This window comes from Microtus pennsylvanicus, chromosome 10, assembly GCF_037038515.1.
Source record: "Microtus pennsylvanicus isolate mMicPen1 chromosome 10, mMicPen1.hap1, whole genome shotgun sequence".
NCBI lineage: Eukaryota > Metazoa > Chordata > Mammalia > Rodentia > Cricetidae > Microtus > Microtus pennsylvanicus.
The window spans coordinates 94,722,497-94,744,349 of record NC_134588.1 but is presented as its reverse complement, the minus strand read 5'-3'; the positions used below and the strand labels follow the sequence as shown (position 1 = coordinate 94,744,349).

The 21,853-nt window shown below is 40.7% G+C and overlaps 1 protein-coding gene across 1 annotated transcript in view; it reads right to left on the bottom strand.

Annotated features, from left to right (window-relative positions):
* Wdr64 (WD repeat domain 64) overlaps window positions 1–21,853 on the bottom strand; it is an 89,814-nt gene that overhangs the window by 43,600 nt on the left and 24,361 nt on the right. Inside the window, exons 8-10 of the mRNA XM_075987578.1 lie at window positions 20,505–20,639; window positions 10,676–10,755; window positions 987–1,126 (exon numbers count right to left, since the gene is read on the bottom strand). Of these exons, the coding sequence (XP_075843693.1) occupies window positions 987–1,126; window positions 10,676–10,755; window positions 20,505–20,639 (355 nt within the window). The remainder of the gene's footprint in view (window positions 1–986; window positions 1,127–10,675; window positions 10,756–20,504; window positions 20,640–21,853) is intronic.

Genomic DNA, 21,853 nt, shown 5'->3' with positions numbered 1-21,853 from the left:
AGTACAGTTTATAATATTCTTAGACCCACTGCTTCACACACACACACACACACACACACACACACACACGCACGCACGCACACACACCTCATCAAGGAAGCTGCTTCTTGCAGCAAATGGAAACTATTACAGAAATTCTCAACTGGCCAAAGTACAGACAACAACAGACCATGGGTGTTCATCACCAACCAACACAGCTACAATGCAACTCATACTTGAGACCCAAGGGATATTGTAGAGGAGGGAGGCAGAAAGCTTGTGAGAGCCAGAACACTCAAGCCTCTCCTGCCAGATCATGTCTTTTTATACATGACAGGGAGCTGCACTCACTGAATCTCAACAGCATGGTCACTTACACAAGACTTGGACAGAGACGATACCAGGTGACAAGCCGGTTTGGATGGAGAAAATCACCCAAGGCCGCCCCCCTAGATGGAGAGCCAAAGCCTGGTAATGGCTGCTGAGCAAGGGAAACAAACCTCCACGGATGAGTGCTGGCAGGTCATCCCATCCCACGTGATCACTCCTAACCACGCACACTCACGTGGAAGCAACACTAAATGGACTCAGCAGGTTGTTTACATACATATGTAAATATACATAGCAAAATAAAGGAGAGGGAGTGAGGGTCAATGGGAGGAGCAGCGGGGGAGAAGAGGGACTGAAGTCATGGAAATGTGATGCTCATCTGTGGGATCCTCAGGAGAAAATTATAATTGCTATCACAACTAACCACATTAATTGAACTTATTCTTCTTGAAACTTTTTAATAGGCCGTATTTAATCAAACAAATACATTTTTTTCAAATATATTGCAAATATTCAAGACTCTCATTTCTAACATTTATAACTTATATTTTTCTTTGGGAATTACTTTAGCTATACATACATACGTGTGTATGTGTGTGTGCATGCATGTTAGGCCTCCCTGTAGTTGACTAAGAACGAACAGCTTCCTTTTGGTTCTGCGATTTTCTTCTTGTTACCTTTGCAGAGGAAAGGCTGATGACGTGTTGTTCTTTCTCATTGTTTACGATCTCTGTGATGCTGAACATGTGCCCCACCAGCTTCCCAACTGGCTTTGTGCTGATATTGGGGTGCCACAAGCGGAGGACCTTATCATCTCCTAGAAAGAATGACAGTGTCAGAGGCCTCGTATTCTCAAGTGCTCAGAAGTTAAAAGATGTCCTTATTTTATTCCTGTTACTGTGATAAAAAAAAATAATAACCTAAGGGAGATAGGCTTTAGTTTAGCTCATGATTTCGGGTAACAGTCCATCAGAGCAGGAGCGTAAAGGAAACAGGAATTTAAAGCAAGTACCCACAGCACACCCACCATCAACCACCAAGAGCAGAGAGAAATGAATGCATGCCTGCTCATTGCTCATCTAGTGGTCTCTACTCCTCTACTCTAGGAATGATGTCGCCCACTTTCAGGTTAGGTTTTCCCACATCAATGAATGCAACCAAAGATAATCCTCATTAGCAAGCCCACAGATCAATGAAAATTAGGTAGTCCCTCTCTGAGTCCTTTTTTCCTGGTGATTCTAGGCTGTGGCAAGTTGACATTTAAAATCCACCATCACCAAAAGCATCTCTCATTCATTCAGTGAGATCCTGGTCTCCTTTCTAAGGAACCACAGCCCACAGCTCCCCAGAGGCATTCCTTCTGCGGCTGACTTGAAGACATTAGCCTTGTTTTGGATCTGTCTGTGATCAACGTATCTTCACATACAAATGTGAATTCCCATAAATATTTCATGACTACTTTCCTTGATTCAATACTTCCTACTGTGTCACACATTAATACATTATTTATACTCTATTTACTTCCAAAACATATTTCAGGCAGCTGGTCTTTTGTTTCTACAGTCTAAATTATGCAAACATTATAATAATAAAAGAAATCAAGGGAAGAGGCAAACTGCTCATAATCTCCAGCATGAGCAAATCATCTGCCTTTTATTTTCCCATTTTCCTTTTCCTGCAGAAGCACAAGCACAAGACATTTAAATGTAATTACTATCATAACACACATTTTGTCTTTTAATTGTTAAAATCATCTGAGTACACAGGAAAATAAGGAAATAGTATAGAAGAGTGACATTTTTGTAAAAATAAATAAGTAAGTAAAAGCCTTCTCCCAGCCTGCTACCTTATCCCCCAATTTCTACTTTTATGCAATATGGGAAATCATTGTTAACACTTTTTGCAGTTTATTTAGTTGTGTGTGTGTGTTGTCAGAGAGAGAGAGAGAGAGAGAGAGAGAGAGAGAGAGAGAGGAAGAACACCTGAGATCAATTGTCAAGTTTAGGTGTCTTCCGCAAGTGTGCTCCATCTTGGTTTTTGAGACAGGGTCTCTGAGCAAGGAGAGCACTGACCGACACTGGAACTGCATGCATTTCTAGTGTGTGTTGAGACATTTCCACACTTGTATGTAATAGTACGATCAGGATATTATCTTTTATCCCAGAAATGTGCTTCTCTATGTTGAAAACTTTTTAAAATCCTGTCTACCAGATATGTTGAAATATTCAATTAATTGCTTCAATCATAGTTATCCCCCTATGCTGCAGAATGTTGGAAGGAATTCCTCCTTCCCAACTGTGTGTCTCTCACCATCCAACATCTCTTCACATCCCGCCCGCCTTGACACCCTGCCCAGGCTCTGGGAACTGCTACTCTACTCTCTTTTTTAAGATCAACTTTGTAGTTTTCACACAGAAAGAGAACCTGTGGTATTTGTCTTTCTGTGTTTGCCTTATCTCATCAGCATGATGTCCGCAAGTTTGTCCATGTTGCTAGAAATGATGGAATGCCATTTACTTCCATAGTTAAATAACTTTCCATTGATAGTTCATAACTTCTTAACCACCATCCATGACCTTTCGTCTCAGATTCTGGATTTTCTTCTTTTTGATCTTATTCAGCAGTGCTGTAAGGAACAATCATCTGCGTGTTCACGTTTGCTTCTTAGATCAGTTGCCAACAGTAAGTTTCCAAAAGTAGGAACATGATGTTAAATCATGTTTATGACTTTAAGGCACACTGCCCACTTGCTTCCCCAAAGGCTTACGTCACACCCCAAGGCCACTTGCTTTATCAGTCTGACCATCACGCGGATGCTGTGATTTAAAGCGTCAACCTCTGTAACGCAAGGATGCTGAGGGACAAATTCAGGACCCCTTGCTTGTGCAGCAAGCACTCTTACATGGAGCCATCCCCCCAACCTCTTGTTCCCACTTTCTTATATATTATTCCAAACACGTATCTAAGTCCTTAAACTGAATAATTTAATACTTTAAATCATTTAATTCTGAGGACTTAATTTCTTATAATATAAGGATGGTGGATCATACAATTTCTCGACTATTATCTTGAAATTCTGTAACACTTTTATGATTCAGCTTCCAGGATGATATCTATTGAGTTATTTGTGAAATCGAAAATCCAATATCTTAAAAAAATCTATATTTTAAAAATCTTTACACAATTTTCTCTTTTTAAAACATAAATAAAACAGAGTTATGCAACTGTTCAAATAATAAAGGCTGCTTATAACAAAGAAATTCCAAAATACATATGACACAAACAATGAACATATCTTTCTTTTCAGCCTCGTTAAATCTTGGCTCTTGTAGCTCATTCACTGAAAGTTAGTACCTGACCATTTCTCACTATGAGTAGTCGGGGGAAGATGGTCTAGTTGAGCTGCCCAGGAAGAGAAGATCTGCATGTGAAGCTAGCCAGCCCCTGCATGTGTGTACACGTGTGCGTGTGACCTTTAAGTATATGCTTGTGTGTTTTAACAGCGTGGGTGTCCACATGCCTCTGGGTACTTGAGGAAGTCAGAAGGGAACCTTTGGGAACCACGCTCTCCTTTTCTACCTTCTGGTCAGGTTCTCATAGCCAAGGGACATTTATTTATAAACTCTACCTTTAACTTATCTGTTTTTGCTTAGTCGCTAGCATGCATTTGGCCACCCACAAGACTGACTTGCCTTGTATGCTAGAAACTTTTGTGAGTAAAAATATATCTATGTTGAAGGAGCCAGTTAGGTAAGGGTATAGTTGGGTGACTTGGAAGCTCGATATTCACAGGTTAGCCAAATGTAATAGATTTAGATGCTCCAATAATGCTGGTTATTTTGTTGAGCCCCAAGGAAGAGGATTACAGTATTTTCTCTTCCCTTTTCATTGTCTCCCAATCCATTTTTCAAGGATATACTTCCACAATTTAAAAAACAAACAAACAAACAAACTGAGTGCTATGTCAATGTACTATGCCAATCCATAGTCATTATTATTCATTTATAATAAATAACCTATTAGGCTCTTCTTAGAGCAAAATTCCCTTTCAGTTTACAGCAGTATCCTATCAGGCAACACACAGTAAGAGCTCAGCAAGTAGTTACTGAGCTGTTCCCATTGGTTGCTATGAGTAGCTGCACCTCAGAGGTTTACCTGTTAAATGCCAAGGGATAGGGATGGGGAGAACATGCATCTAACCCAAAATGGAACCTTGGCTGATTGTTTGTCTAGTCCTTTTGTGAAGGTCAATTATATCATTTGGGGACTCAGATCTTGCAGTAGCATGAGAAGAAAGCTGAAAAACTAAAGTGACTCTTATTTGCTGGGGACCAAGTTGGACCCTCTCAAAACCCATAGTGAAGCCATGAGCACCAATGTGGGGTACTTAGAGAGATAATTAGCTTTAAATAAGGTCACAATGATAGGGTCCTTATAAGAAAAGGAACCATGCAGCTTGCTTCTCATCTTCCTGGCACATGAGGAGGCTACCTACACAGCACGAAGGAGACCCTTATTAAGAGGTGACCACATTTGGTTGATGCTTGGATCTTTGACCTGAAGCCTCCAGAATTATAAGATAATAACATTTTGTAGCCTAAGCTATATAATGTATGGTATTTTGTTATGATAGCTCAATCTTATTAATGCAGCAACACACTATTTGAAGGGAGATAACCAGGAAATTCTTGAATTTAAAATAGTGAGAGCAAGAATCAAACTTTCCTGAGAAATTACTACCCACATAGAAATTTGATAGACATTAAGGATATAAAACTTCTAGATATTATTCCCTGATATCTACTTAAAACTATACATTTTTTATTTATTTGTTTTGTGTGCACATGTGTGTATGTAGGGTGGAAGTATGTGTGTCACAGTACATGTATTGAGGTCAGAAGACAACGTTTAAGAATTGATTCTTGCCTTCCATTATGTGGGTCCCAGGGCTTGAACTGAGGTTTGGCAGACTTGGAGCCATCTGACCCAAGGTCTACAAGGAGGAGGAGGAAGAGGAAAAAAAGAAGGAAAAGGAGGAGGAGGGAGGAGGAGGAGGAGGGGAAGAGGAGGAGGAAGAGGAAGAGGAAGAAGAGGAAGAGGAAGAGGAAGAAGAGAAGAGGAGGAGGAGGAGGAAGTAGTCATATGCTTTTGAACTCTGGATTCCTCCTAATCTCCATTTCTTGTCCCTGATGAAGTTACCAGTTCTTTTCCCATGTTCTCTAGGCAACAGCCTTCTGCAGCACTAACCCTATAATTATGATTGACTGTCTGTTGTTTACACAATAAACCTTGGATCAGTCATTTGTGGTGATACTTGACAAATAACAAGTACATGATTATTGCTTGCTAAGTTACTACTGTGTTTTAATTTGAAATCTAGTATGCTTACTAGATTTCACTCGATATGTTTACTAGATATATTATTAGCTCTATAACCGAGTATCTTGCTCTACTCGTGCAATTAACTCATACTATAATTTTCTTGTGAGAATAAATGAGCTCATACATATCTAACTGAACAGATCCTTATTGTTCACTGGACGTTACCACCACTAGTATGATTATTCTAAGCCCCTGCTTTGCATAATATATTCTACAAAATGTTTAGGGAGATTGGGAGAAGCTTCTACACACACATGAAGTATGGTCCCTGATTTGAAATGTTTATAATCTAATACAGCCATAAGGCAAGCATGTAATATTTAGAGTGAAAGGATTTATAGGCAAGTTCAAATATGAATAATCAAATCATTCTGTTCAATATCATGTGTTATTTATACCATTTATATTATAAATTATAGTTCTAAGAAGTTGATTCACCGTTGTGTTTTATATTTAACTCATTCTCTCTCTTTCCCTTTTTCTGGGGCAGGGTTTAAACAAAGCTACTCATCAAAGACACGCTTTTCTTTCTTTCAGCAGACTCATCTCCGCTGTGCGTCACTCAGTCCCAGGGCCACTTTTGATTAAATAAGCTGGCTCAGATCACAGAGGGAAGGGTCGGGGAGCATCCTGATGCTCAGGATCACAGCGGCCCAGAAGAGAGAAAACAAGACTGAGGGCAAGGATAGTTGATTCAACCTCAGCTCCACCGGCTGACTAACTGCTCAGCTTGTGGCTAATGGCTTTCTTTGTTTCCTCATGTGTAAAATAATGAACTTCAAGATTCAGTTCAGCTCTATTTTATGGTTGTGAGCTCTGAGAAGGCAAGGTTACTTTAGTGAGAGAAGAGAGCAAGCTTACATCTTTATAGCAAGGAGGAAACTTTCAGGGATTCAGTCCCATGTTTCAAAGCAATAATTCCAATAATTCATTTTTGGAATTTCTCCCTCTTTACCTTTCATCAGCAGGAGCCAAGAGGTGTGATATTACTAGACATGTTCAGAAATCTGTCCCTCTGGCCCACAAGTACTGATAACATTGGCTGTGGCATCCCTGAAGTGGGTGATACTACTGCCAGGTGAGTTGGGGCTCTCCATGGAAGAAAGTCTGGGGCTTGTGTATTGCACGAAGAAGAGTACATCAGAGGACCATCGCCTGAGTCACCAGCAGCACAGGCTGTACAAGGAGCAAGGCTCTTGGCTGAGTCACCAGTCAATAAGAGTATTGCCGCGGGGCAATGTTTTCAGTGACTGACTTGTCGGTAGTTCCTGAGAATTTGCACTTTTTACCAGTAGAGTCTATTAACTACAACAGTTCCAGCAATTATGCATGGTGAAAAGTATTAGTTGCTCACTAATCACACCACAACACATTCGATTGTTTTCAGGACAGCCTCTTGACCAGGAGTTTGCCTGTGTGCACTGTGGAGAAAACAGTCTTCCTTGTCTACCTCCAGAGCAGGTTCTACGGCTTCTGTAGACACCATAGAGTCCTTGTACAGTGAGTGGTGCTACCAGAATGGGCAGACAGGCCACAGGATACCGAGCTCTTGAGATGTACAATGCCTCACTCATAGTCTTGAGCTACCCTCACCAGCATCATTTGTCGACTCACATACGCGTTGTAGCGGAGCTGTCTAGACTTGTCTCACTCCAGTTATTAAACTTTGAATTCTCAAGGGTTAGGATGACAGCCTGATGGATCGGTCCCTAGCTCCTCATCCTTAACAGTTGCAGAATGGTATTTGCTGAATATAACTTGGAAAAAAATGTATACAGCACTCAGAGACCTGGGCTTTGATGCTTGGATCATTCCAAATGAGGTGCTTAATTCTTGAAATAATAAATGATGATAATATTGGGTTAAGAAAATTGTGGTAGTCAGCAAATGATGCTCAGAAAATTTAAGGGTTTTGTTTTGTTGTTATCATTGTTGTTGTTGGTTTTTGGAAGTTGCAAGTCATAAGTTCTTTTTTTGTTATTGTTTGTTTGCTTGCTTTGGCTTTTTAAGACAGGGTTTCTCTGTGTAGCCCTGGCTCTCATGGAATTCACTCTGTAGACCAGGCTCGCCTCTGTCTCTGGAGTGCTGGGATTAAAGGTGTTCACCACCCCCACCTGTAAAAGTACCCAGTCATGGTGGGTATTTGTTTGTTTGACATGTTGTTTGTTTGTTTCCTGAAGAACTCCTGTTGTGACCAAGCTCATCAAGTGTCCTGGTACACTCAACCCAGGCAGCTGTGCTGAGCAGAACAGTTCTTGCCCAGCTGTAGTCAGCAGCGGCACACACAGTTTAGAGGCTCATGGCTGAGTCACTAATCAACGAGGGTATTGTCCCCACAAGAGGATGTTTGCAGTTATGGAGAATTTCCATTTTCTAGTCTCCACATCTGTAGGAATTCATTAAGTCATGCATGCTGGAAAGCACTAGCTAGCTGCTAGTCAGTCACGCTGCTCTACTTTTGCTAACCTCCATGGCAACTCTTATAAAGGAAAGCATTTAATTGGGGTTGGCTTACAGTTGAGAGGTTTAGTCCATTATCAGCATGGCAGAAAGCATGGCAGTATGCGGGCAGACATGGTGCTGGAGGAGGAACTGAGAGTTCTACATCCAGTTTCACAGGCAGCAGGAGAGTGACACTGGGTCTGGCTTGAGCATCTGAAACCTGAAAACCTGCTCCCAGTGGCCACTTCCTGCAACAAGGCTGTACCTACTCCAACAAGGCCACACCTCCTAATTTGCATTACACCGCAAAGTGTATAGATGTTTACACTCAGTGGTAGAAGTGCCTCAAGACTTTCATCTCAACAAAGTCACTACCAAAGTGATTTTACTTATGTATTGGAATGGATTGGGCTAACATTTATTTTTAAATATATTTTACTTTATTGGACTTCCCGCAGGGCAGGGAATCTGGACTGCTCTTCATTCTCGAGAGAGAGAGGGAGGGGGAATGGAGTGGGGGGGAGGGGGAGAGGGAGAGGGGAGTGGGGGGAGGGGGCGATGTGTGGGAGGAGAGGGAGGGAAATGGGAAACAGGGAGGAGGCGGAAAATTTTTTTCAACAACTAAAAAAAAATAAACAAAAAAAAGTTTTTGCGTGTGTATGTATGTGGGCACATGTATCATAGGACACATGCGGAGGTCAGAGGACCACCTGTGGAAGCCTATTCTCTTCTGCCATCATTTGGGTCTGGGATTGAACTCAGGTGGTCAGGTTTGGCACAGCGTTCCCTTATCCACTGAATCATCTCACTGGCTCCCAGAACTAGCATTTATCAAGAACCTATTAGTTCTAGGTATGCATTCATTGTCTTAATCAATTCTAAACGTTACCATATGAAATGCACACCTTTTCTTATTGGTATTATTAGTTGCAAGTAGCTATTAAGTGCTGTCCCATGGGATACTCTGCTGAGTGCCTTATTTGAATTACTTTTGAGACAGGGTCTATTTTAGCATAGGATATCCTAAAACCCCTGCTTATCCAGTCTATGACCCCTAAATGCTGGGATTATTGGTGTGTATTACCACTCCTAACCCTTGAACTAATATAAATATTATAATTAATCCTATAAGCAAGTAGGATCACTACTCCACTCAAAGGTGAGATTGAAACTTGGGGAAAGTAAAACAGCCTGCTGGTGGATTTACACCCAGCCTGATTCCACAGCTCAGACTCAAATATATCACAGTAGAGCCAAGGAGCCTGCATCCCTAACGACAGTGATATCCTCCAGCTTTCCATATTGTCATCCTTCCTTTGCTCTTGGCAAAGGGCTGTTCCCATCTTCTACCTTACTATCCACTGAAAGTTTGCATTCTCCAACGTTCTGATCTTGGCCTTTGCTGTCATTGCTGGTTATGGGTTTCTGATCTTTCTGATCAGAGGCACCTTTGGGGGATTTGAACAATTTTAAACTATCTCTCCCAGACAATATATAGGTGTCATTCTGCCTACAGAATCCCCAGGACTCCTTTCAAATTGGGGAACTCATAGTTTCACACAGAAAAAAAAAATGCATTCCAGAAGGGTTAAAACTGTCAAGGCAAATTATGAAGCAACATCAAAGCAGAGGAAAGTTAGTTTAATATAGTCTTTGGTTAAGGAAGACCTTTTTAAAATTTGGGATTATACTATAATTATATCAGTTATATCTTTATTTCCCTTCCCGAGACCTTTTCACATACCTTCTTTTGCTCTCTTTCAAATTCATATTATCTTTTTTGTTAATTGTTGTTATATGCATATATATTCCTAAATATAACCTGCTCAGTCTAAGTAATGTTACTCATATGTATTCGGGGGGGCTGACCATTTGATATTGGGGAACCAGTTGCTATGTTCTTCTCTAGAGAAGACGATTTCTCCCACTCCTAGCATTCCCTAATTGCCCTGTAGTTCTTTGGGCAGGATGGAGGCCTTGTGGTCTTTCCCCTCTCCACCCCAGCATGTCATTATTGTCCTTCAGTTCATGGTTAGGCAGTCCCATTGGTGAGACTTTATGGGTTAGCTTCTGACATTACACATCTCACAGCACACGCCCTGGTCCTCTGGCTCTTACAGTCTTTCTACCCCCGCTTCCTCAGTGTTCCCTGAGCTTAGGTGTAGGGATGTTTTCTATCTACTGGGACTGGACTCCACGACTCTGCCTTTTGACTTGGTAGGTTTCTGAAATGGTCTCCACCTTTTGCAAAGAGAATTTCCTTGATAAGGGTGAGGACTCATCTTATCTGTGGGTATGAAGACAAATGTATAGGATGCAGTTTAGAGATGTTGATTTAGAAAAATGGTGGTTGTAGGTTCTCCTCCAAGATCTGTGACCGCACTAGCCCTGAAGGAAGGCTTGTTAGTGTGCTGTCATGCCCAGAAGCTGCAATATATGGAATAGACAACATTCAAATTGTTCTAGAAAGTTATTGCTGGTCATAAAACACAGAGAGCTCTGTGAGACCAGGAATTACCCGTGATGGAAACAGTCCTCTTACCTCCAGTGACAATGACATTTGCCTTAACGCAGTAGCAGAATGTGTTGGCTCCTCTTGGCATGGCAAATTCTCTGACAGGCCTGGAAAACAAAATTGGATGGGAAATGTTAATTGCAACTTATAAATAAATTATGTTTAATGGGCTCATTCTAAATTGCTTACAAATCTATTTGTCCAGAGTAACTGTGATATGTAATGACAGACTACTCACCGAGCAGCACAATCTCTAGCTTCCCTGTTTTAGCTTGGGTATTTCCCAAAGGCCCATGGGATAAAGACTTAGCCCTAAGTTACAATGAATTGAGAGGTAATAGAACCTGCAAAAGACAAGGCCAAATACCTGGAGGTCGGGATGCCTAAATCCTCTTCCTTGCGCTGCTTCATGACGGCCATTAGGTGAGTGAACAGGTTCCTCCACTGTGTGCCTCCCCGCCACAGACTCCTGCCACCATGGTATGGTATAGCAAGTCCAAAAGTAACAGGACCAAACCCTCACGGACTGAAACTTCCAAAATTGCAAGCCATAATAGCCCATTTTTCTTTTATATTGATCCCAGGTACTTGTAACAGCAATGGAAAACAGACTAAATATTTTAAAATGTAAAAATCATTCTTAGTTTGCTGCTGCTATGAATGCTGCTAGCCCACTAGATTTGGCCCTTGGGCAATTTATTTTCTGATTCGTGCTTGAGATCTGGGAACATGAAGCCCGAACCAGTACAGGACTATGACGGTATTCAATTTTAACTTTTAAAGATGTTTTTTATTTTAGTACCTTAGTTCTTAGGTTAACAGGAGAAAGGAGGAGAAGTCTATTGAGCACTCAGAGTTCCAGGAATCAAACCAAGTCCTTCACAACAGTTAATCAAAATGACTTTACGCCTGTAAATGCCTTCATTGCCATTCATGGAGGGGAAAACTAAGGCTAAATTCCACCAACAGTCATGGGATGAGTGCCGGGACAGAAACCGGAACCATCCCATTCAATAGCGAGCTTATGGAACAATACTGTCATCTTTCCTCTCAAGTGAGCAACTAAGAAAAGGTACTGTTCAGTGGTTGCTCGCTCACCTGTTGAAACTGCCAGGCTGTGCAGGAGTTAGAGGCTCAGCGTATATGCTACACCAGGACAGCATGCTATGTGGCAATTAATTGCAGACTGCCATCAGCTTCCTGGAACATAGCTCAGTTCCTGAAAGCTCTGCACAAAATTTTAAGCACTATGCTAATCATTTCTGGAATTAAAATTTTTTGAGAGTTTCCTTTCCTGCCCTTTTGGGAGATGTGCTGACTCCTATTTTTAACAGCTGACCAATTATGTATTTGTCTAGCTGCAGTTTCATCTGAAGCCTCATCATAGGAAATTGCAGAAATAGGAGCATGTTGCACTCGGAATGGAGGAATCCAACTTTGCGCTTGCTGTGCTCTTGTGATGGCTCCCCCATGGCCATGGCAGCCCAGGAAAACATGCTCACAGCATCACTTGAGAAACCTCTTCAGCATCTAGATTTAGAAAGAGAGAGAGAGAGAGAGAGAGAGAGAGAGAGAGAGAGAGAGAGAGAGGAGCAAGCAGCTCAGAGGTTTCTGGAGCACCTGATGAATCAAGGAGCCTTGTTTGCTGAGATTGTCTGAATATTTTTATCTCCCTGCTTCCTGACTCTAGCTGTAATCAGCAGAGATTTAACCACCACCTACAAAATTCCAAGAGAGACAGTAAATGCTAGGAAGTTCAGGATCCATCTGGAAGACAAACTCCTGACTATTGTGAAACAAACGCTCTTTGCAGCAAACACCACAGTGCACCAGTTGCTTGGAGGGTGTAACTTTGCAGCTACTCTGTTTAAAACATTTAAAGACCAGGTCTGAGGGATACTATCTGCTGCTGCCAAATAATCTATTCAAAATGGTAATATATTTCTACTAAGATTAATCTTAGATTTCTGAAAAGAGAAATAAGAAAAAGAGAAAAGATTGACTTCTTCCTTTCCTATTTGAATCTTCTTGATCTCCTTTTGTTGTCTTATTGCTTTTGCCAAAGCTTCAAGAACTATTGATGTGGGAGTGTCATATATCAATCTGTTGATTTCATTGGTTAAGTAATAAAGAAACTGCTTGGCCCTCATAGGTTAAAACATAGGTGGGTGGAGTAAACAGAACAGAAGGCTGGGAGAAAGAAGCTGAGTCAGTGAGTCGCCATGATTCTCCCACTCCAGGCAGATGCAGGTTAAGATCATTCCTGGTAAGCCAGCTTGTGGGCTACACAGATTAATAGAAATGGGCTAGTCCAGGTGCGAGAGTTAGCCGAGAAAAGGCTAGATATAATGGGCCAAGCGGTGTTTAAAAGAATACAGTTTCCTTGTAATTATTTCGGGTAAAGCTAGCCGTGTGGGCGGCTGGGTGCCGGGGACGCAGCCCCGCCGCCCTTATTTCAACAAACTATGTTGAAGAAATATGGAGAGAGTGGAAAGCTTTGTCTTGTTCCTGATTTTAGTGGAATCGCTTTGAGTTTCTCTCCATTTAATTTGATGTTGGCTGTTGGCTTGCTGTATATTGCTTTTATTATATTTAGGTAATTTCCTTGTATCCATGACCTCTCCAAAACCTTTATCAGGAGGGGTGTTGGATTTTGTCAAATGCTTTTTCAGCAACCAATTAAGTGACCACATTTTTTCTTCCAGATTATTTATATGATGGATTACATTGATAAATTTTCGAATGTTGAACCAGCCCTGCATCTCTGGGATGAAACCAATTTGATCATGGTGGATGACAGCAACTGATGGAAACAGAGGCAGAGACCCACATCAGAGCACTGGACTGAGCTCCCAAAGTCCAGTTGAAGAGTGGAGGAGTGAGAATATGAGCAAAGAGGTCAAGACCATGATGGGGACATTCACTGAAACAGTCTACCTGAGCTAATGGGAGCTCACCAACTCCAGTCGGACAGGAAAGGAACCAGCAAAGGACCAAACTAGTCCCTCTGAATGTGGGTAACAGTTGTATTGCTGGGGCAGACTGAGGGGCCACTGACAATGAGACCATGATTTATTGCTACTACTTGTACTGACTTTTTGAAACCCATTGTCTTTGGAGAAATACCTTGTTCAGCCTACATATAGGAGGACCTTAGTCCTTCCTCAGAGAAATATGCCTTATACTCTCTGAGGAGTGGATGGGGGGGTTGGGGAGGAAGGTGGAAGGAATGCGAGGAGAGGAGGGGATGGGAACTGGGATTGGTATATAAAATGAAAAAAGACAGTTTAAAAAAAGCCAAAAAACAACAAAAAAAACCCTCTGTCTAAATCTTTGCAAAAGTAAGTCCCCCAATCATAAAGATATCTGCTTAAGCAAGTATCTCCTAAGAACAGTCTCTCCTGATCACCCTGTCAAAACATTGCCTCCCATTACCCTCCACCCCAATGCTACTTCGTTTCTGTCACTTAGTTAACATTGTTTGGCCATCTGCCTTTCCCACAAGAGCATGAGCTCCAAGAGTTAGTCTTTTTAAAATATTTCTTTTATTTTTGAGACTGATATTTCTTTTTTGTGAGGCAGGCTTTCTCTGTAGCTTTGGATCTGGTTCTAGAACTCTCTCTGTAGACTAGGCTGGCATCGAACTCATAGAGAGTTCCTGTTTCTGCCTCCTGAGTGCTAGGATTAAAGGTGTGCACTACCATCGGCTAGCCTGAGATTATAATATAATTAGATTGTTTCTTCTTTTCCTTTTCTTTCTCCAAACCTTCTGTGTATAGGCCTCCTTTCTCTCTTTCAAATTCATGGTCTCTTTTTACACTAATTGTCATTACATATATCTATGTATGTGCATAAATATTTCTCAATACAACTTGTTACAGTCTGCATAACGTTATTTGTCTGCGTGTTTTGGGAGCTCACCATTTGGTATTGGATAACCAATTGGTGTGCTTGTCCCCAGGGATTACTATGTTTCCTATTCTCAGCATCTCTTAGTTGCTTCTAGCTCTTTGTGTAGGGTCGAGGTCTCATGGGCTTTCTCCCATCAGCCTTTAGGTTAAATTAAAGAGCTGTTGGGTACTGTCCACAGTGTGTGAGCTACTATTGCACTCTTAGGGCTATAGTGCCATGCTGGCCATTGCTGTGATTCACCGGTGGTTTAGCTGGGTAACAATGTTAACTGCCCTCCTTTAGAAGTTTGCATAGCACCATGAAAGCTAGTCCTCAGAGAGGAGGCGTTCAGGTAGGTAGGTTTTAGTTTAGGGACATCTGGGCCCTGTTTCTGAAGTAAAAGCATGGTGTCTTCAGCAACAGGGACTCACCTTCTGCCTGTGGGGTAACCAAGGGCAACAGCAGGGAATCCCCTGCAATGTTTTTTGTATACTACTACATTAGTGCTTGCAATTGGGCTTGGTGTATAATAGACATACAGTAAATGCTAAGGATCTAGAAAATAAAACCGATCTCTCCCATTTATTTCTTTTCTCCTGTAGGTTATCAGTTCTGAAAAATTATGGGAAAAACCTTTTGTCTCTCTTTATCTCCCTCCACTGGTTAAAATCAAATCCTTATAATTTAAAAAAATTTTTCATATCTTTCTCAGTTGATCTTCCGTTTCCGACTTACTTTTTTCTAATCCATGCTCTAATTTGAGGAAACAGATCAGTATCTGGAGAGGCTGGAGCGGAGGCTTGGGGCTCTGCTGAGAAAAGGGGCTGGGATTTGGTTGAGAGATACCGTGGGCAGTCAGGGGTGTGTGCCAAGTCCACTGATGAGATGTGCTCTCATGTGCCGAACCTCATAGGCAGTGCGGAAAGGCAATTAGGGAGATGCTCGGTGAAATGTGATATAACAGAATAACAGAGTTCAGTGGGGTTGCTTGGTGGTTCTAGTGAGATTGAAGCCTTCAATAACAAGGAACAGAGGTTTGAGACACTGATGCTGGAGTTTCTGAAGAGCTAAGTCTAAGCGGAAGTTGAGGGCCTGCCAATGTTGTTGCAGCTAAGTGTCCTGGTTAGCTTTACACGTCAACTTGCCACAACCTAGAATCAATTGAGTAATTATTATTAATCAGATTTGCCTGAGGGCATGTCTGGTGGAGATTGGTTTGAGTGTTTTGAAGGAGGACTTAAGCCCACTGCAGACAGCACCATCTCGCAGGCTGGGCTCTGAACTCTATGAGAATACAGAAAGTTTGCCACTGCAGCAGAAACAGAACTAGAACATGAAGTTTTTTATTCTACTTTATTACGTTATCATTGACAATAGGGAACAACCCTAAATAATACAACATCTTCCTTAAGAAGGAAGAGCTAGTTTATCTCATCACTCAGCATCCAGATGCAATGTGTTTGTTTTGGCTGCTGTAACTTTTCTTGTTGATAAAAATCATGGCTAAATGAGTTCATCTATTCTTCTTTCATTCTAGCGCATGCTGGAAGAGATCTTTACCTCTCTGGGCTTTGCAGAAAGCTACCACTTATCATTTCCATTTCTGAACTTTTCTGTGTATTCATAAACCATGCCATTGTCCTTAGCACACTGCTTGACATAGATGGTTGTCTACCTACGTGCTGGTGTGCCCGTGTGCTGGTAAATGTCCCAACCAAAGTTGGGACAGAGCCATTGCTGACTGGTGTCTGCAGTACTCTGCAAAAATATCTTATTCCCATCATAGCTAATTCCACACCAGCAATGATAGCCTTGCACATTAGTTGGTAAAAGATACAGAACTATATTGTATGGTATTTATACTTTCTGGAGATGAAAAAAATCAAGAAGTTAATTGTAGATTATAGTAAACTAAATGGGAGGCAATAAGTTGGGCTTAGGATTTGTCTTACCTTTGTTTTTAATATAATTGGATTGTGAATTTGCACCATTTAACTTTTAGCCATGGCTGTGTTTGACAAAGGCTTGCCAAACTCCTGAACACTCAGTTGATGAGGGCTAGTTCTACAGAATATTCCTGATTTCATGTCCAGAGATGATTTTTCACTTAGATTTAAAGCACTTAGAGCAAAGGTCATGAGTGAAACATGTTGGCTAAATACTTGTTGAATGACGGTTATGTTTTGGATTACAAACTGCCCTACAGGATCACAGTGTGCCTCTGGGTGCCACATCACTTGTTGTAATGACCTCAAAGAGGCCTGGGATTATCAGCAGTGGTAATATTGTGTCTCCAAATTTGCTCTCTTTGGAAATGAAAGCTAGATGAGAGAAAGTACGTCTTACACAGGACCACAAGGGTCTGTTATGATTCCATGTGTGTAGAAAATGGAAGAAACCCCGAATGAGTGAAATTCTGAATAAATGTGTATCTTGACATAGGTGTGGCCTGTCAAGGATTCCAGGACCAATTGGCCCATGGGAAATGAGCAAAATCATTACTCATTGGTTCAGAATTAAAAGAAAATGGCAAAGCTTCTCTTGGGAGTCCATGTATGAGTGTTTATGGACTGATCCATGTGTACAAAGACTAGCAAAGGCAGCTTCCTCCTCCTGGCTGTTTATAACCTAAGACTGCTCATCTACAGAGACCTCCTCTACCCAAACTAGCTAACCCCTCTTCATGTGCTGTAAACTGAAAAATGTGCTAGGGATCCAGGTTGTGGTGGTTCTATTAGAGAACCCTACCTGGTCCCCACTTTACATGTGGCTGTATGCTGCTCCTGTCTTCATTCCCTCATCATCCCTAGCCAGGGTTCCAGGACCCAAATCCTGTGGGTGGAAGCACATATGTTTCACAATGCACAGCCATGGTTGTTCTCCATGGCTATGGCCATGTTATGAATTTATAGCATAGGATAAAATCAAATTGGATACAGAGTTGAATCTATTTCTTAATTAGTTTGTGTTTGAGAAATGTACTTCTGCAAAATGCCAGCATGCACTCATTAGCAATTAATTGTGTTACAGAAACTAAATAAAACTCTATAATTAATCACATCATATAAATGACATTTATGGAAATTGATTCAGTGTCAGGGAATAAAATTATTTTTAATATGCAGCGAAGCTTTTAAATTAAATCTCTCAGTGTGATAATATTATAGACCAAAATAAGCATTTTTAGCTTCTAAGTAAAAAATACAAAATGTGGGTCTTTCATGAAGCCTACAATTATTTTTCTTTTTTACAGAAAATGTAAGGTCATCAGTCATCTGAGAGATATGATAGGTTCTTCTATTAAGTTCCTATCTATTTTTATTCCTCCACTAAAAATTAGCTTGGAGATTGCTTTTGTTTATGTTTTGATTTCTGACTGGCCTTTTTCACCTATTATATGTTTTTTAATTTAATTTATTTATATTTATTAATATATACATATATTAAGTACATATATTAAAATGTGTTTCCTGTAAGCAATATATATTTGATTTTTTTAATCATCAGATAACCTCTATCTCCTAGCTGTGGCATTTACTATTGACATTTGAAGTGACTGTTGATACTAGATTTGTATCTACTATGCTTATTATTTTCTACTCATTGCCCTTGTAGTTTGTTTCTGTTTTTGTCTTCCACTCCTTTTCTACCTTTCTGCTGGTTTGTTTTCACTGAACATCTTAAGGATTTGTACTTTTTATGCTTTCAATCTTTGTTTACTTTAATTTCTATATTTATGAATGTCTGCACGTCTATGTCTTGGCTGATTTCTCATCACTAAGGTACATGACTGTTGTTTTGTTTCTTTGGATATCAACAATTTCCTTCTAGTCCCGTCCTTTCTCTTCTTCTTCCTAAGGTTGCCCTGCCGTTTGTGACATACATAGTACACAAATTCACAGTAGTATAAGTAATTTATAATAACAAAACAATACTAATTTTCTCTATAATCCCTTATTGCTTTCTTTTTTACTTATTTACAAGAGTATATATGTGTACACATGATCAGCGATGTTGTTGACATTGTAACAGATGCCAATTGATTAGATCACTTAAATTAAGGAAATGAAGTCTTTTTAACTTTTTTTCTTCATAATTTTCTTCTTATGAATACACCAATCTCCCACACAAATCTTCCCTTGCTTTGAAAAGCTTCTCCTTGTATTCCCAGCAAGCAGGCCGACGCACAACAAATTTCTTTTGTTTGTCTGAGGAAGCTTTAATTCTTTATTTTTATTAATTTATTTACTTTAGATAGGGTCTCATGTATCCCAGATTGACCCGAAAGAGGCTGGTGGGCAAGCATCACTTTGAGCTCCTGTTAAAAGTGCTGGTGTTCTTTATACTTCAAGAGTAATTTTAAAAATAATGTGCACAGAATCCCAAGCTTGTTCTTTGTCTTCGGGTGGTTTTGCTTTTTTCTTCTCAGTACTAAATATTTTATGTTATGCTCTTGCTTGCATGATTTCTGGGAAAGTGTGAGTGTGTTGTTCTTCCTTATAAGTTATTAGGAAATAGTTAACTCGATAGAATATTAGGTAGATATTTTTATTAGGCACCCCTAACAAAAGCCTTTTCCAACTACAAAATGAAGAAAGGAAGGAAGGAAGGCAGAAAGGGAGGAAGGGAGGAAGGAAAAAGAGAAAGAAAAAAAGTGTCCCACAGGCCCCCAGATGGGGGGGGACATTTTCTTAATTGAGGTTTCCTCTTCCCACATGATTCTGATTCTAACTTGTGTCAAGTTTACATGAAACTAGCGAGTATAAAACTTATTCAAAACTTATTAAACAACATATTGTTATACCGGTGTATCATAAATTATATACCTGTGAAAGTTCTATGATATGTTCACCTAGTAACAGCCCCTCTCTATCTGGTTATCTCTTGGGGAGTCTGCCTAACTCCCAGTCTGTGGGACTTTTTTTTTATTCTAGTTATTGATGCAGCAAGTGGTCCTGTGGGTGTATAAGAAAGCGGGTTGAGCGAGCTCTGTGGAACAAACCAGTAAACAGTATTCCTCCACGGCCTCTGCATCAGTATCTGCCCCCAGGTTCCTATCATGACTTCCCTGGATGATGGACTGCAAGCTCTAAGATGCAATAACACCTCCCCACTGCAGCTTGGTTTTGGTCATGATGTTTTATCACAGCAATAGAAGCCTGACTAAGACAAGGTACTCCACGTTAGAAATTTCCCATGTGCCCATTTGCGATTCCTGTTCCTGCCATCAACCCTAGGCAAACAGTTAAGCTACATTTTGTCTCTATGAATCTGTCCTTTGAGGTGTGTCAAATAAATGGAATTACACAATATACAGAATTTTTGCTAAGCCTCTGTCCCTTAGCATGTTTTTGAAGTTTATCTGCCATTATAAGTATCTTAAAGTTTTAAAAAATTCAAATGCTATAACTAGTTATTAAAAATATTTAACCAGATTGAAAATGAGTCAGATATTACTCAAACTCACAGTTCTATGAGAACACCAGTTGGTGTGCTTATGATAGATAAAATATGATTGGCTACATACAGATTATAAGCATAGTTTGCTGGCTACCTAAGACAATTCTGAAGTGTAAACTTTTACCAATAAAATAATGTTTAAAGTATAGATACAGGTCTATCGACTTATTACAATACATTAGACCAATAAACGATTCTTTGGAGTGCTGGGAATAGAAGCCAGGGTCTCACTAATGCTAGGCATGTGCTCCAGCTGGGCTGTGTCCCAAGTCCCCACTAAACAACAGTTGGGTTTGCCTCCTGTGAAGAGCATGTATCATATTTACATGTATAGGACGGACTTTTGCTTTACCCAAAAGTCTAATTAGCCCTGCCACCCCAAGGGGACAACTAACTTCTGATATTTCTGAAAACTACTCTGAACATTATAAGGTTGCGGTGGGCCTATCATTTTAAGACTGCTGAGGGTCCCGGAATGCTCATGTAGATACACGGTTGTACTTACAAATTGTCCTCAAGTCTCTTCAAGGATTCCAAAACCAATGAATGAACACTGTCTAAGGAGCAGGATCCGAAGCAATTGAGAGCTGGAATGTATCTGATTTTCATAACCCAGTCATTATGCAACTTCCTCTTGACACTGGGAATGAAAGGGGGGGGTTGTTACGTTAGACACATCTTTTCTTCTGTTTAGCATCTCACTCGGTTTGGATCAGGCTGTAACTGTGAACTCCGCTAAGTCTACAGGTGCGCTGCAGCCCTCCGCATCACACCATGTTCAGCAGTTCCACTGGTCTTCGTCTAGCATATTTAAAGTGTAAAAAAAAAATAACTTTACAAGGCTCTTGTTAAATCTTGAGCTATGACTTCAGAATCAAAGGTGTGACTCAATTTGATTAGATTTAGAATCACTTAGGAAACAAACCTCTAGATGCGATGTGAAAAGAAGTTTAGTTGAGGAAGGAGGAACCACCCTGAATGTGGGTGACATCGTTCCATGGGCTGGCATCCAGGCATAAAAGCATGAACATCAGTATCCGTGACCCTGACAGCAGACATGTGACAAGCTTATGGTCCTGCCACCATGCGTGCCTCATTATCATGGGCTGCACCCCTTCTAAACCCAGGGGCAGAATACATCCACCATGCATGCCTCATCATGACGGGCTGTACCCATTCTAAACCCAGGGGCAGAATAAACCCTGCCTTCCTTAACTTAATCTCTCAGATATTTTGTCACAATGACAAAAAAGGAAACTAATCAGAAAAGGACAATTTAGGAGGATCTCAGTGTAATTTTGGCCATCTTAGTCTTACTTTAATGAAAAAATTCTGAGCATCCACATGGGTTTAGCACAATGGGCATCATGTGGCTTCTATTTGAACAGACACATTTGAGACTCCAGAGCGTTGTGCAGCATGGAAGGGAATACTCTAGAGGAGAGGCGTTTTTCCCCCCCTGTCCTAGATTTTGTTTAATTGTGAACTCTTGATATTGGTGAGTTCTCTGATTTGTACAGTGTTCCATATGTCAGTGTTTTCTGGCCATGTCCTTACTGACTCAAAATGAACAAATCCTGCGGATGTCAACTTCAGTATAACTTTTATGATGGTTACAAAATTTAACTATCCTTCCTGGCTTATAATTCATCCCACCCCGTCCCATTCTCATTTCTGACATACCCATCTAATGAGTGGAGGAACTGACCATGGACCGAGGACCTTTCAGGCAAGTGGCCCACCTCTTAGTGGGGAAAAGGTTCTATTATCTGTGCCTGTCATGAATGAAATAAGGAACCCATAGTGTTCAGGGCAGCACACCACACAGGGACAGATATAAAACAGATAAAACAC